Genomic DNA, 14,658 nt, shown 5'->3' on the forward strand with positions numbered 1-14,658 from the left:
TTGTGTAAATTTACTCTTTTTTCTTCCTGTTTGCTCTGTAGGTGGTAGTGATATCCAGTAAGGTATTTCTACTCCGAGTTCACCGAAGACAGTAATTCCAGACGCGTGACTATTTTGCAAACCCGCATTTCCATCGTGGAATCCACTCATGGAGAACGGAACACATTGTGATATGACTGCTTTGGTATTTCGACCCTATAGAGTGCATAACGGTTGATCAGTAGGAACATTCATAATATTGGCGATCATAATAACAATAATATAGACCAAAATAAAAACTGACCAGTACACTTGGGACGATCGGGAGACTCCAAATTTAATAGATAACTTGTATGTAATGGGATGTCATGCTCACAAAGGAGTTGAGGTAGACGGACTTGAATTAGCTAGATACGTTGTGCTAATGAAAACATTAAGGTGTTCACTCGATTTATTACAATGGGAGGAACGTGGTACGTCGCAGCTATAGAGATAAAAGTACTCAGCCCTTGGCGTGTTTCGACAGATGATGAGAGCAAGCTACTTTTGTTCAAATGCCAAGTTTTGAGAAGTATGAACACATAAAAAGATGTAAATTAACAAGGATATTTAAAAATTCACCCTGTATAATCCGTAGTATCTCTCAGATAAATTGGGCTGTTTGGGTCTAAGGCCAGTGTGAAGGACTGCGGTCCTCATTTCCATAAGGGTTGATAGGTTGTTGCCTTAGATTGGACTTAAGCTCACTATGGTGCGCACCCGTTTGCCCAGCTTGGTGATTCAACTGTGCCTCTTTTTGTTTGCGCCTCCATAGCCGTCGTTCGCGGCGTCTTTGTTGTCGGCGTTCTTCTGTGCTTTGGAGATCTGTTGCCGCCCTCATGTTTGGGTTGTACCATTGCGCTGCCTGAGGACTACTTAACCATTGAGTATACCTCAGTCGGTCATTAAGCACTTCATCTGGTCTTCTACCATTTCCAGCGTTTCCCTCGCTCCTGGAATAAGGCTGAGCACCTTCAGAACGGTGATTTTCATTTTGAATGCTGTGTGTCGTCAGCGTCGATGTTGCTTTGGACACAAGTGCGATACAGGTTGCGTGCGAATAGCAGCAAGAGATCGTCGAAATTCCGCAGAATCTCGATCCCAATTGACCATAAATGTTACCTAGATGATGATGGATGGTAAAAACAGGTTATTATCTGGATTCCACTAACAAAGAAAGAGACCGACTCAGATGTAAAAGCACAACAACTAGTGTTCGTATAAACGGTTCATGTTAGAAACCTACCGGTTGGCCAGACAAAAGGACGTACTCAACCGAATGGGCTGCTGTCTTTACAAACAAGCTTTCGTGCCGCACTAAAATAATAATTACTGACTCACCCCAATAACTCACCCCAATAAGCACCTCGTTTTTGGCGCAAAAAAGCCAGAAGACGTTCTTTGAGTTAGGAAAGTTATCGAATAAATTCTGAAGTGGAGCAAACGACGTCAATCCGAGATATGCTGAGAACCCGAAGGATCCATTTTAGTAGTTATCTTGTCTTTTTGTTACAGCAACTGACAATACTGCGAAACACGTCTTCGGCTTGTAGGGGTTACTAGGTATATGTGTGGAAGGCGCCACATCATTGCTTCTGTAATTAAGCCTGTCACGTTGTTGAATTGATTAGTATAGTCCTGAGCTACCCGTCGGTTCAGAACTGTCCAGTATTCCTCATCAAGTTTGTCCTAAATATTTTCCAAACCGAGGACACATTATTCAGCCGTTGGACACAATCTATCAATCTATCTACCTATGACTAGTTCGCAATCTCCCGATTACAGACTTAACATATTGTACCTACTAAGCAGCCATTCCTATCTTTATTCATCTCTGTATCTGTTCTACCAAAGAAACAGAAACCGTAAAGTCAGTCACCCAGAGTGAACATTGCCATAAAAATGCTACTACTAACAAAATCTAAGTAGCCTGAATTATCAACTAATATAATCCTTTATTGGTTCAGCTCTAGGTTGAGTTTTGCAGTGTTTACCTGCCACTTGGTCTTTCCTGATTGCTCAGTATGCGAGGCCTGACAATCTTTGCACAGGAACTAAGTTTTGGTTTTTGGCGGAAAAAACCCAAAACTGGATGACAAAATCTATTGGGAACACCCATACACAGAAAGTCCTCTACTGAGCAAAATCAGGTAACACTGAAGATGGTTTGAAAGAATTTTCTGCTAGATGGCAAACAAACCACTCAATGGTGCTCCTTGGTAGCCTTCAGTGTGGTTCAGGAGTGTTGTATGTGTAGCTACTAACAAACTCTAAGTAGCCTGAATTGTCAGCTAATATAATCCTTTATTGGTTCAGTCCTAGGTTGAGTTTAGCAGTGTTTACCTGTCACTTGGTCTTACAGTGGTCATTCCTGATCGCCCAGTATGCGAGGCCTGACGATCTTTGCACAGGCACTAGGTTTTGGTTTTTGGCGGAAAAAACCAAAACTGGATGACAAAATCTATTGGGAACACCCATATACAGAAAGTTCTCTACTGGGCAAAATCAAGTAACACTGAAGACGTTTTGAAAAATTTTTCTGCTAGATGCCAAACACACCACTCAGTGGTGCTCCTTGGTAGCCCTCAGTGTGGTTCAGGAGTGTTGTATGTGTAGGTCGCACTGAATCGGTGGGCATACATAACGACCAAATAGATAGGTTCAAGAAACTTTCACAGGTATTTTCACCAACTCATGAAAAAAATATCGAAGGGAAAATAACCATTTGAAGTAGATAACAAACAAACAGGTTGTGAGACCAAGCTTCCAAGTATTTATGGCCGGTAGTCAATAACTTAGGAAGGTATGGAAATTGTTGTGCACTGAAAGCAGGTGTATATTTAGCCGACCACAATTATTGTTTAGTCATCGATCACCAAGATGTCCGAAGTAAGGTTGGCTGAATTTCAGCACCTCACCTAACCATATTCTTGACTGAGCACCTATGATCCCTCACGGAATGACATACGCACAAGCGCGACAGGTGTATATTTAGCCGACCACTATTATTGTTTAGTCATCGATCATCAAGATGTGCGAAGTAAGGTTGGCTGAATTTCAGCACATTACCTAACCATATTCTCGACTGAGCACCTAAGAGCCCTCACGGAATGACATACGCACAAGCGCGAGTTTTCTAGAGCTTTATGACGTAGAAATTTTGTTGTCACAAGTGGACTCTTTTGAGAGGTCCTAAGGACAAGTAAATTAATTCCCTTAGAGTAACCCTTACGCGCAGTGACTCGCTCCTTGGGGAAGCTCATGGTTTGTTTCCAGTTCACTGTAACTGCGAGACGAGGTTTTGTCTCACTTGCAAAATCTCAGAATCCCTTTTCTGTATTCCTTCGGGCAGCAAACCAGATCCAGGTTTTATAAAGCGAAAACAGAGAAAACTTTTGTGCTTGAACATGCTTTGGTATGATGGCTATTGAGCACATCAACAGGACAGACATCGCAGCATGACGTAGCCTCTGGTAAAAGATAGTGTGCCGTTTTGCAATGGTGCTGATAGCGCACATGTCTAATGTGCAGTTTTCTTTCAAGAAGACAGCTACCATGACTTTTTGACATCAAACTTGTACAACAGTTCGTCGAGGCATAGTTGCGAATTCAGTATGCCTTATTAACAATCGAGAACAAGACAACGATATTCATTACATGCGTGACGCTCCGGCGTGCCCACTTAATTATAGGGTGATAAAATGCTAGGGAGTGTGTTTAGAAATAGAGAATAAGCCTGAGGAAATGTTTTTTCTCCAGCCATACGCTCGATGGCACGCTGGACAAAGTTCGTGTTGGACAAAGGTGCACGGTGCAACTAAATTGAATTAGTAATTGCCTTCTGCCAGGTGTCAGACAGGCTTTAATAGACAAACAGTACAGACTCATTTAGTTTCGGTTCTGTTCGTATTAGTTTGCATCCTATTCAAACGTGGATTATTAATAGTATGCCCGACTAATCCGACTTTGTTGACAAGCTCTCGTGACAAACAGAATGACATTTTATTCATACCCTGTTTGTCACACTCCCATAAAGAATAAAAAATTATAACAGAAGTGAGCTATGAGTGCAAAGTGTATCTGCGTCCGATGGTCTCAATGGGTGGTCTGGTACGTGTCTGCATCTGTAAAAAAACTTCCAAACTAGCCAGAACAGTCAGGATTCACTTTGACACATCTCCAATTTAGATGAATTCTTAAGTTGCGATTCTCCAGGGAGATCCTTCTTCCCTGCAGTCATGCAAGAACAAAATGTTGCAGCCTTTACTGATGAGAAAATCTGCGGAGTCCAACCACAGTTGTACCGCTTTTAAGGAAGCACCTCAATAGATGCAAAGAATGGTCTCTTCTGTGAGGTCATATGTTACGACCGGGGTATCATTACTGGGCCAAATAAAGTGGCCCACGGGTGGGATACAGACATAACATTTCTGAATAAACAGTTTAGAAAGTGTACGTCAATGCGTGGATTATCCTTAAACCCCTGTAAATAAGGTTGGTTGATTCAAACAAGAGCTCCAAACCCCAAGACAGAAACATGAAAGGTCTTCTTTAGAGGAAAATGTTGGAAGATTAGGTAGCGAGATGGTTATGCACAACCACTAACCCACCTCTACGCACCACTACGCTCCCCGATAACGCACTGATGTCACCTCAATTGGTGATAAAACGTTTGCAATCAAATGGCCCAGCTCAGCGAACAAGCCAATGAACATAAAAGGTCTCCTGTTGAGAGCACATTACACATTCTTACATTACGTCAAACCATGTCAGGCTAAATCTGGTCCCTGAAAATGTACAATTTCTTCACGGAGGAGCGATTTCTATGGATACAAACTCATCCACTTACTCCGGAATAATGACTCATATGAAGGGTACTCATTTCCTCTGGCACCAGTTTAACAAGAGGACCGGTTGTCACTTTGTTTGAAACGTCCATTATCAAGTCTTATTAAAGCTGTTGATGCTATCATGGTGAGCATTTTAGATAATCGTTGGTTTTGTATATGTGAAACCGAGGCTTATACGTATAAGAACAGTATAAGAACAGTCTAGGCCCGTAAAATTCTTGTCATTTCCCACGGTTGGTTTTAATAAAGTCTAATTATATATACCAGGAGAATATAAAGTACGGAGTATACCTATAGACTACCGGTGTTTATATTAAGGCTGGTGGGTGTCTGTACTTAGTCCTCTGAACGTTTATCCGTACACCTGAGTCCTTTTGGTTCACCTCGAAATTATAGCCACAAGCAGCAGCAAACCCTGATTTGTGTCATCCGCTTGTTCAATCATATCTATGCGAAGAAATATCTCATTAAGTGTTCATATCTGATTTCGGGTTTTTGACCTCTTTTGCAAATAGTTGCGCATTCTCCTAATTCGCAACATCGCTGCCTTAACTGCGCGGTATTTCCAAAGGCATTCTACTAATCCTGAATTCTCATATATGAATTCCTATGGTGGAGACATTGAAGATCAACCGCAATGATTAGAAATACACTACAGGGAGGAAGAGTGAAAACTGGACTGATGATAAGAAAACGGTGTTTACCCCTGGTTTTAGCGCATAGGCTTCCTTGCGCATTATTTAGTCTAAATCTTCAACGGCCCTGAATCACATAACAGTCAGACTGCTTTATTTCACTCCTTGAAAGCGGCAAGTTGTGCAAACTCTCGATCACCTGTACAAGCTGTACACGGTTCCTTTCAACTGCGAATGCAGACTTCTGGAAGGCACCTTTAAGACCAGATATCAACAACTTCAATCGCTACTACTTAGCTTACTTTTCAATTCCATAGTGAGCACAGCCAGGACTTCCTTGTTTCTGACATACATGAGAGAGCCGAAACTCATGAAAGAAATAGCGATTTCCAGGTGGAATGGGTTATTTCCGCAATTTAGATTACACAGAGATTTAGGAATAAAAACCGAAAAATGTCAAACCGGAAATGGCCGAAGTTGTGCCTCTTGTGGCAAATTTCATTTGAACCGTACGGGTGAATAAAATCCAAACTTCTTTTAAGCACTTTAAAGCCTGTCAGTTCATGAAAGCTTTGTGTACCGAAAGAATAACTAGTGCTAATTGATTCTTCCCAACACTTCTGGGAGTTAGTTTAGCCTTTCCGGGTTACCTTATGAGAGGAGTTATGAATCCCTCTGGTCATATCAATGACTTCATATTGGGAACCGGAAGTTTTGAATCAGTGCTTTTGGAAGTAGCTTCACAATTACCGTTTGCATTTCCAGAAACAATCTTCCACGTTCCAATAGCTGGAATGATGTACCGATTATCTGATGTGATGTTGGATTGCTGTTCCTTAGACAACCGACTAAAGGCGGGCAAAATTATTCAAAATCTATTGTTTCGTTCCAGCATCCGTATTTCTCAGGACTGACTCGAGGTAGTTTTTTAAGGTCATCAGGATGCACTGTGTTGGAAAATAATGGTCAGGGCATAGTGCATACAATCGACCTAAGTGATATGTCATTTCACATGTGTCACACTGATCAGATAACTTTTGAGGACGCATGCTAGTTCGCCTTAAGTTCCGCTGTAAGTTTTTTATTCTAACAATGCTTTTTTGGACACTACTGTAAGTCTACAAATGTACCTAGCAAAGAGATGTTTCGAACAGTTACAATCTCAATCGACCGCCTCAACTTCCGGAGTGACTTCTGCGGTGAGTTTGGCCATTCTTAATAAATGAACGTGGACGATGACACTTCGCACATTTTCAAATTAAATTTGATGTGCTGGGCCTCAAAACTTAATACTACGCTAGACGTGCATCTGGAAGCTTCAATTTGTGACTTACTATTAGTTTATTAAAAATTTAGTACTCTGGCCGTTCGATGTTAAAGTCTTCTACCATGTCAACATTGACTAAAATAAAATGTCCCTTCTAACTTAATTTCAGTAAATGGACAATGTGCCAGCGACGACCCCAGGTGACAAAAACGCAGGTAGTAAATCAAAAGGGTGACCTGTAGGACAGAAATGAAAGAGTACAACTAAAAGATACTAGAAGACTAGTCGTTTGGTTAAGTAAAACTAAGGAAGTCAGCATTATGGTGAGTTACTAGATAAGGTCACACAGATACAAAATTCTCGCTTATTATTCTGTGAAAGCAAAAAGAACTCAGGAGACGAAGATAGTTCTCAAAGAATTCCCAGTTTTTTGTATCCTTTGCATTGGACCAATATACGAAACATGCTAACACAAACATTCATACCGTTAAATATAATCTAGCTCCTCCTAGAAGGGCCAACCACATTTTTCATCCCTGCCGAAAATCTCTGCAGTTACTACTGTACACGGCACAGGAAACGCATCCAGAAGTGATGTACTCCTTTCAATTGTCAGCTGTTTGTTGGTTCAAAATTTTTCGTAGACATGTCTGATTGGCGAGAATTCCCCCCCGGATTTTGTTTACTGACGACCGCATTCAAAAGAGCGCTGTACGATATTCAGTTGGTAAAGCGTATTTTCAACCGACCAGTGTAATAATTTGCCATATGTTGGGTTTGGCGCACAAAAAAGCACGTAGAAAGGATGGCAAACCATACCTCCCTCCTAATGAACACTCAGTTGATGTAAGTTTTGGCACGGTATGATGCTTTTTACCAAAAGTCCTCACTTAATGATTACCTGTACTTGGTTTGTGAAGTTTTGAGACTTGTCATCTAGTACACGGCGTCCCATGATAAGCCAACGTTTTTTGTCCAGTTCCGCATTAGTCTCCGCGTTCATAGAATGGCCTAGACTGGAGCAGGTCGAACAACCCAATAGCAATTCGGTTATTCCGTCCATGTCGTTCAACTGCGAATTCCTGGTACGGCGTTTGCGACTGGTATCTCGTTTACGGGACAGTGTTTGAATATACATTGCATTGGAAGGTGACCGTCCTACTGAACGATGGCTCCTTACTATCCAGTGCTTTCCGTGTGGTATGTGCGAGAACATGGATGGTAGTGAGGCAAATGTCTCGGAATTCGCTTCATTTGTAGCTGCGTGCCGATAGATTCGCGATTTTGCAGACCGTAACCGCCGCATGCGATTTCGTTTCTTTAGGCGCTGGAAGTCAAAGCTAGTAGCAATTGTTCCGTCCTTTCGGTGCAATTTAAGAGCGCGTGTTCTGGAGTTCGGGGTGAGTTTTAGTGATGCTCTGTTGGATTGTAGTTCAACATCCTTGAAAGAGGCCTTTAGTACTGAAGCCAAGAAACGTGAAAAGGCATATAAGAGCGCATTGAAGAGACGAGATGAGCTTTCAGGGGTGCCGAAAATATACTGTTAATTCCAGCGCGATGATCTTGATAGCTAGGGATTTCAAATATCATACGGATATTCTTTGGCCGACTGTCTATTCCGAATTCGGAATGTACATAAAAATTCCTTTCAGTTTGCACGAGTGGCCTGTCGCTGGAAACAACACCACTAGTTAGATTAAGAGAGAGAAGTAACATTGGCTCAACAAGTGTTTCTGTTTCATTAGTGGTGATTTAGGCAGCATGAGTCTCAAAGTTAAGCCATCTGAGGAGTATGGTAATGTTCACCATTTTGAGCCTTCCGAATTTTTACGGTAAAATCGGCCACTGAGAAACCATTTTACCTGACACACGTGGTGTAAGGGTTATCTAAATCCACCAAAAGAACCCATTAAAAGAACACCTTTTAGTGGAATAACATGGTTGATTAGTTCTAGCATCATTTACACCATGCATATCGAAGTTCTCCGGACGTTTTCATGTTCCAGCTTGACATCTGCCAAGATATAATCGTGGCACTCAAAATAACAGTGTAACAAGCGAAAATATTCCCAAGATCAGAATAGTTTCCTCGACTGTGAATTTGAGAAAGAGACTGTAGATACATATTGACTTGACGTTTTTGGTGGTAAGATGAGGAAATTTGGAGTTTTGGACTTCTAATCGATCTTCCGTCTCGTAAGTAAAGCCGGCCTTAGTTGAAACGCCGATCAGAAATCTACAGCTGTTTCGTTTTTGTTAAGAATTATAGGTGGTGCACATCCAATGAACCACCACAGTGGTTCGAACTCGCAGCATCGTGGCAGCTAAACCGTTCGGCTAAGAGTGGCCGATCAAAAGTTTGATAAACTGGCAATAAGAGCACAACTTCAGTCATCCTTAGATCACGGAACTCATAACATATGGTCAAGTACTGACTGCTCCGGGAGTGCCAGTCACTCAGGCTGAAGATTCACGCTGCCTTTGGACTTCGTTCAAACGTTTAACAGCGAGGAGAGATTTCGTAAATTTCAACAGACTTTTCATACTGTACTAGACTTTTCCGGATATTGCTTGAGCAAAAACTAAACTACCTACATTTTTCGGGCGATAGTAGGCTATTTAAGCGCGTCGAAACTTAGTTTACTTATAGACAATTTTCTATAGTATTTGGTTATCTAATGCTCATACATCATGTTGCTGCAACTCACTACATTATGCCTTTTAAGTGCCATCTGCTAACAGCTAGTTTTTGGGGTAAACAACCTGAAGGAATTGACAAAATATAGTCATACTTACAGTTCCAAGGGTGAGCCATACGGCAAGGTCAAAATGGTAATATTCACAAGGAGTACTCAAAAGGAAACGCATTCCAAATCAAACCTAAATACTGCACATAACAATGTGGTGAGGAGAATCAACCGCGGTCATTATTGAAGCTCCACAAGAAATACGCTTATCTGGTGATTCTGATGACCGAGCCGTTTATGATACAACTGGCTCTAAAAACATCCTTATTCCAACAGCTTCAGTAAACTCTAATTAAGAAACTAAAAAGCAAACTTTCTGTTTGTGTATACCCACAAACTTGTTTTCTTTAACATAAACCATATGTAGGCAACCGAACAAAAGTTGCCTCTGTTGAGAGGGCTTAAGGAGTCTTTAGGAGACTAACCCAAATTGGACTTTTTTGACAAAATGACCGTGTCTGAAGGAAGTTCTTCCGAAGATACGTTTCGAATTTAGGTCAAGAAGAGGCGGTTAGTCCAAGTAATCTAGTTATTGCCAAAATCACGTTGCCGGTTAGTTTTTAATTTTGGTAAATCTGAATGTGTGAAATATGTTATAAACAATATGATCATGATCATATCCATGACCATCAATAACATCACCTCCACTATCAACATTTCCTTCAGTAGCAGCCTTAGTAGCGTGAAACTGAACTCAGAAATCCTACTGCTCCCGGTCGATAAATCCTATGACGAAAAATCGGGACGGCTAGTTTATTTGCTTGCACGTATATTCCAATGCAGACACATGAATGGAACCACAAAACGTGACCGGTTCTAAAAGAGGATCCACAAATTGAGTGGCATTGGAGAGCCGGTGGTCTGGTCTCTCAAGAGAGAGAGATCTCCTAGGAAGAAAAAGGTTACAAAAGTTTTTGCTGCTCAATATGAAAGAGTTAATGGTTGCTAAATAAAGCGACACCAAAATAAAATTGTGCGCGAAAAAAACGCGGAAATTGGACATACCAACATCAGCCATGCAGTAGCTGCTCGCGATGTTCTCCAGTGTGATGGCCTGTTCACAAGGGGCGCATTTGACCGCTGAAATATAAAAAAACAGTTTTAGGCGCGTCGTGGGTCAATAGAATACATTCATTCCCAGTATTGTAATCGCAGTGATGATCACAATCAGATTTATGCACTTAAGGTGTGCTTCCTGATTAGAATGACCATAATGGCGATGGGCATACGCAACTAGAAAAAAACTATCACAACGCATCAGCTTACTTGACTTGGTTTTAATAGTGTTTCTGTCTACAGATGAATCACGGTTTGAGCAATGAGATTTACTTAACCTCATAGGCTCACCGAAGTGATAACTAAGAGTAGTAGCAAATAAACAAGTTCAGTTTTTATTCCGGTTGTTCGGATTTTCAAGCCTCCATTTACCAAACGGCCGAACCCATTTATGGTAAGAACCAAACTTTCCGCCTTTTCCTGTTGAAATTCCATTACACACTTCTGTGAGGATGGAAGTCCTACGCTAGTTTTACAAACCCCAAAAAAACCAAAAAATAATAACTAGCGTATATCTCAAAGACGACTGTGGAAGAAAAATGATGACTTCTGTATTGGTATTCAGACTGGCGCCAGTGTTGCATTTCCCATTCGTTTGGTGCGGTGAACACCTCCATAAAAACCTGATATCTGGGATAGTGGAAGGTTCCGGTAAATGATTCTGTACATTTTAGAATTACTTGGCAAATCTATGGCGCCAATATCCATGGAGGACTTCTTGCGTTAGTGGTTTCAACCTTTGTTCTCGGTGGGCAAGACATTAACGGTATGACTTCACCTTAAAGTCAGGGAAATATAGGGCCTCTTAGAGCCTCACCCTCTATGTAGCCACATTCTCCGGTTAGTTCCGTCAATAATCCTCTTGGATAGCATGCATCCGTATGCATTCGTATGCATAATATATTGGTATGTATACAACAGAAGAACTATATCTCAGCATAAGCCTAATGTTCGCGTCTTAACATCAGAACAAGCGTTAAGAGTGTTAACGTGGGGTCACTGTATATATATATATATATAGAGATCTCATTACTGTACCAAGCCCGGTTTTAAAGGCATGTTCCAACTTTTATTTCGAGTAAGCTTTAGGAATTGTACTTCGCTCCTGGTAGCCCTTATCGTATACCTTGAAAGCACTAACTAGGTCCAGTGTAACAGGATGTCAAGGTCTACAAAACAGTAAATAGATGTCAGGCCAATTTTATCAGCACTTTCTTGCAGAATTTTTATACACAGGTCGACCTCGCATCAATAGTCCTGTCGTTTGTTCGTCCTGCTGGGCTTGAAAGTTGTGGTTGATCAATGAGATGACTGGTTTGTTTGCCTTCGTGGTCTAATATAATGATGTTCTGAAAAGAGGTCAGTTACATCACATGCACTTATGTGGTCTCTGAAAGTCTCCATGTGCATATAGCTTGTTGCAGAGTGCGGTAGCGACTCTCGGGAATCGTGGAGGTTCATTAGACATCAGCAGCTCGGAGCACAAGCTTTAGTAAGTAAAGCAAATGGAAAGATGTGAAATGCGGTGCAATATCCTGCATACACTCAACGGTATGCGGTGCCACTGGGCATCATTTGGGTATATGGGGAGGAGCGTTGTTTGATCTATTTTCAGACTGTGCAGAAACAGGCAGATCAAGTACATTACATTGCGTTGAAATCTGCGAAAAGTATGAGTGATCCACCCTTTTCGCCAAAAAATGCTCTCAGGTCGATGAACGTACTTTTCCCTCAAATCTCACAAATTTACAGCAGATGGCTTCGTCATAGGTCTTAGAATAGCCCAAACCTTACCTTGGGAAATAAACGACATTCGTAGGAGAAAAATTGGGAGAGCCACGGAAAGCTCCCTGTTACCTTGAGCTGCAAAACTCAAGGGTGCAACATCGGCTGGAGACCTACTGATAAACAGCCACTATGCCTAAATTTAATACAGAATTAGTTGTGCACCATTTTGACAGAGACTACGCACTATAATTTTTGTGTACACGGATGATGGCTTTTCAAAATGGTGCACAGGAAAACTTAACCTCATTTTTACCTTACGTTTATCGCGGTAATTAGGCTTGTAAATTGTACTTTAACAGTTTGGTCTATTCATGTGTTGGGATATCTCGCTGTGATTATAAGTTGTGTTTAGCCTGGTTACTGATAGGATAAAAGCAGTTAACATACTTATTTATCAAGAACTGTAGCAAAAAATCTTGTATCCTACTCAGATTTTCCGAGGAAATCTCCGTGTCACAAGCAAAACTTTGCTCAGCTACGAATAATTTCACCGACTGTTTAACAAACTCTTCTGGAACGGTGACGTTTTAATTGATTCGAACCTTTTAACCGACTGGAAACATTACGGACCACATGATAAAAAATTGCTGACGTGGCTGATGGTAAACAGAGAGAACCGTCGTTTAGTGGACAAAACATGCTTGAAGTGCAACCGGATTCTCAAAACTCTGCTGCCGAGACTGTTGCAGGCCTCCTGATCCTGCCCGAATAGCATTCTTAGGGACCAGGTCAATCCTCAGACAGAGGATTCGCAAAAAATACTCAGCGTTTATCTAACGTCCGTCAACGCACACATCGGCTCAACTTCAACTAACAGTCGGTCAAAACCAGAGGGATAGGAGGAAACTTAATTTCTGAGATTAAGTGTTCCACTGAGTGATTAGGAGCTGTAACTGTTCGAAGAACGGGTTAAATATTTGTGAGCGAATTTCAATAAGGGCAGAATGATATTCCCTATTGTTCAGTCTGTTTCAGAAACTTCCTCGAATGACAGCGATAGGGCTGTGGATGTAGTTGATCACAGTCCTTAAGTTTCAGCAGTCAGCAGCTCCAAATACTGCATAGGGAAGCTCAAGATGTACTCTAAAACGGGCGGATGATACAGTGATTACAAAATCAAGTAAAGGTAAATCCACTGTGGTTATGGATGAAAGTGGTTGTATACAGAAGGCAGATTAACAACTAACTGAAGGACCATACCAGCATACCGAACTGTTGATCATGTCTAAAATGAATGCGAGTAAATTTGAGATCTTTGGGAAACAGCTCACAGAAGGCCAATGAATATTTTACCCTAAACGTGCAGTCCAGTCATGGTTTTTCAGCCTGCCAGGAAGCCAAGACGCAAATAATCTAACGAGTAGCTTCTCACCTCATGAGCTGTCCGGATTCTTGACGAATTCTAAAACCCCAGACCGGAAAATTGACTGCATATGTTAGGAATTCATACACTTTTACGAACGGGTACCCGGTCTTCTCCGCGGAATGAGATGACATTCTTCTGACACAAGATCATTATATCCGAATGTGCTAGAATTGGCTGCTATTGGTGGACACGACGTTCAAAATGGACGTAACTTACTGTAGGTCAAATAGTTAAAGGCGTAATAATGTGCCCGAATCTCATTTAGTCTCCGGCTCCGCTTCTTCTCTTGAGATGAAACTTTAGCAGTGGAACATCTATGAAAGGTCTCCAACAAAAATCTTTAGCAACCAAGATTTTTGTGGTATTATGCAGACGACACTTTTATGTGATTAAGGGAGAGTAATTCGGAGAATTTTGCAATCATTTGGGTGACCTGAACCTCCAATCAAATGTAGTATGAAGGTACATTCATCTTCGGGTTTACTAAGCTCCATAGACTGTATGACATGTGAGGCTGATGGGACACTGAAGCAACTTAGTGCACCACAAGTTAAATGACACCAAATCAATTCCGAGCTACTTGTTGGCTCTTTCTAGGGCGGTATTTGCCGGTATTTACCCTTCAGTGCTTGGCCAAGTACCCCCATGAGCAAAAGATGCTGCTCAGACAGCGGCCAAAACTGAGATAATGAACAGACTTCGAGACAAAAATTGCGCAGCTAGCTTGACTAGGCGTCATTTAAGCAGGACTTTGGAAGATGTGACATGACCAAACTGGTAAAGTCATGGGATTTCTGCTATTCCATTATAACCAGGGACGTCCGAATTAATCCGAATGGTAATAAATATGGTTAACATAAGCGTAGAATTCCACATGGGGAACACTATACTCTTCCTGATACAGTTGAGGGAGTTTCTCCCAAAAAACAAA

General features: G+C 41.4%; 1 protein-coding gene across 1 annotated transcript in view; it reads right to left on the reverse strand.

The window, feature by feature from the left end:
• Positions 1-212: 212 nt before the first annotated feature.
• Positions 213-14,658, reverse strand: part of T265_10795 (hypothetical protein) — a gene marked incomplete at both ends in the record, with an annotated part of 48,962 nt that continues 34,516 nt past the window's right edge. The window contains 3 exons of the mRNA XM_009177267.1: positions 213-1,140; positions 7,737-8,231; positions 10,523-10,597. Of these exons, the coding sequence (XP_009175531.1) occupies positions 647-1,140; positions 7,737-8,231; positions 10,523-10,597 (1,064 nt within the window). The remainder of the gene's footprint in view (positions 1,141-7,736; positions 8,232-10,522; positions 10,598-14,658) is intronic.

This window comes from Opisthorchis viverrini (genome assembly GCF_000715545.1).
Source record: "Opisthorchis viverrini unplaced genomic scaffold opera_v5_408, whole genome shotgun sequence".
NCBI lineage: Eukaryota > Metazoa > Platyhelminthes > Trematoda > Opisthorchiida > Opisthorchiidae > Opisthorchis > Opisthorchis viverrini.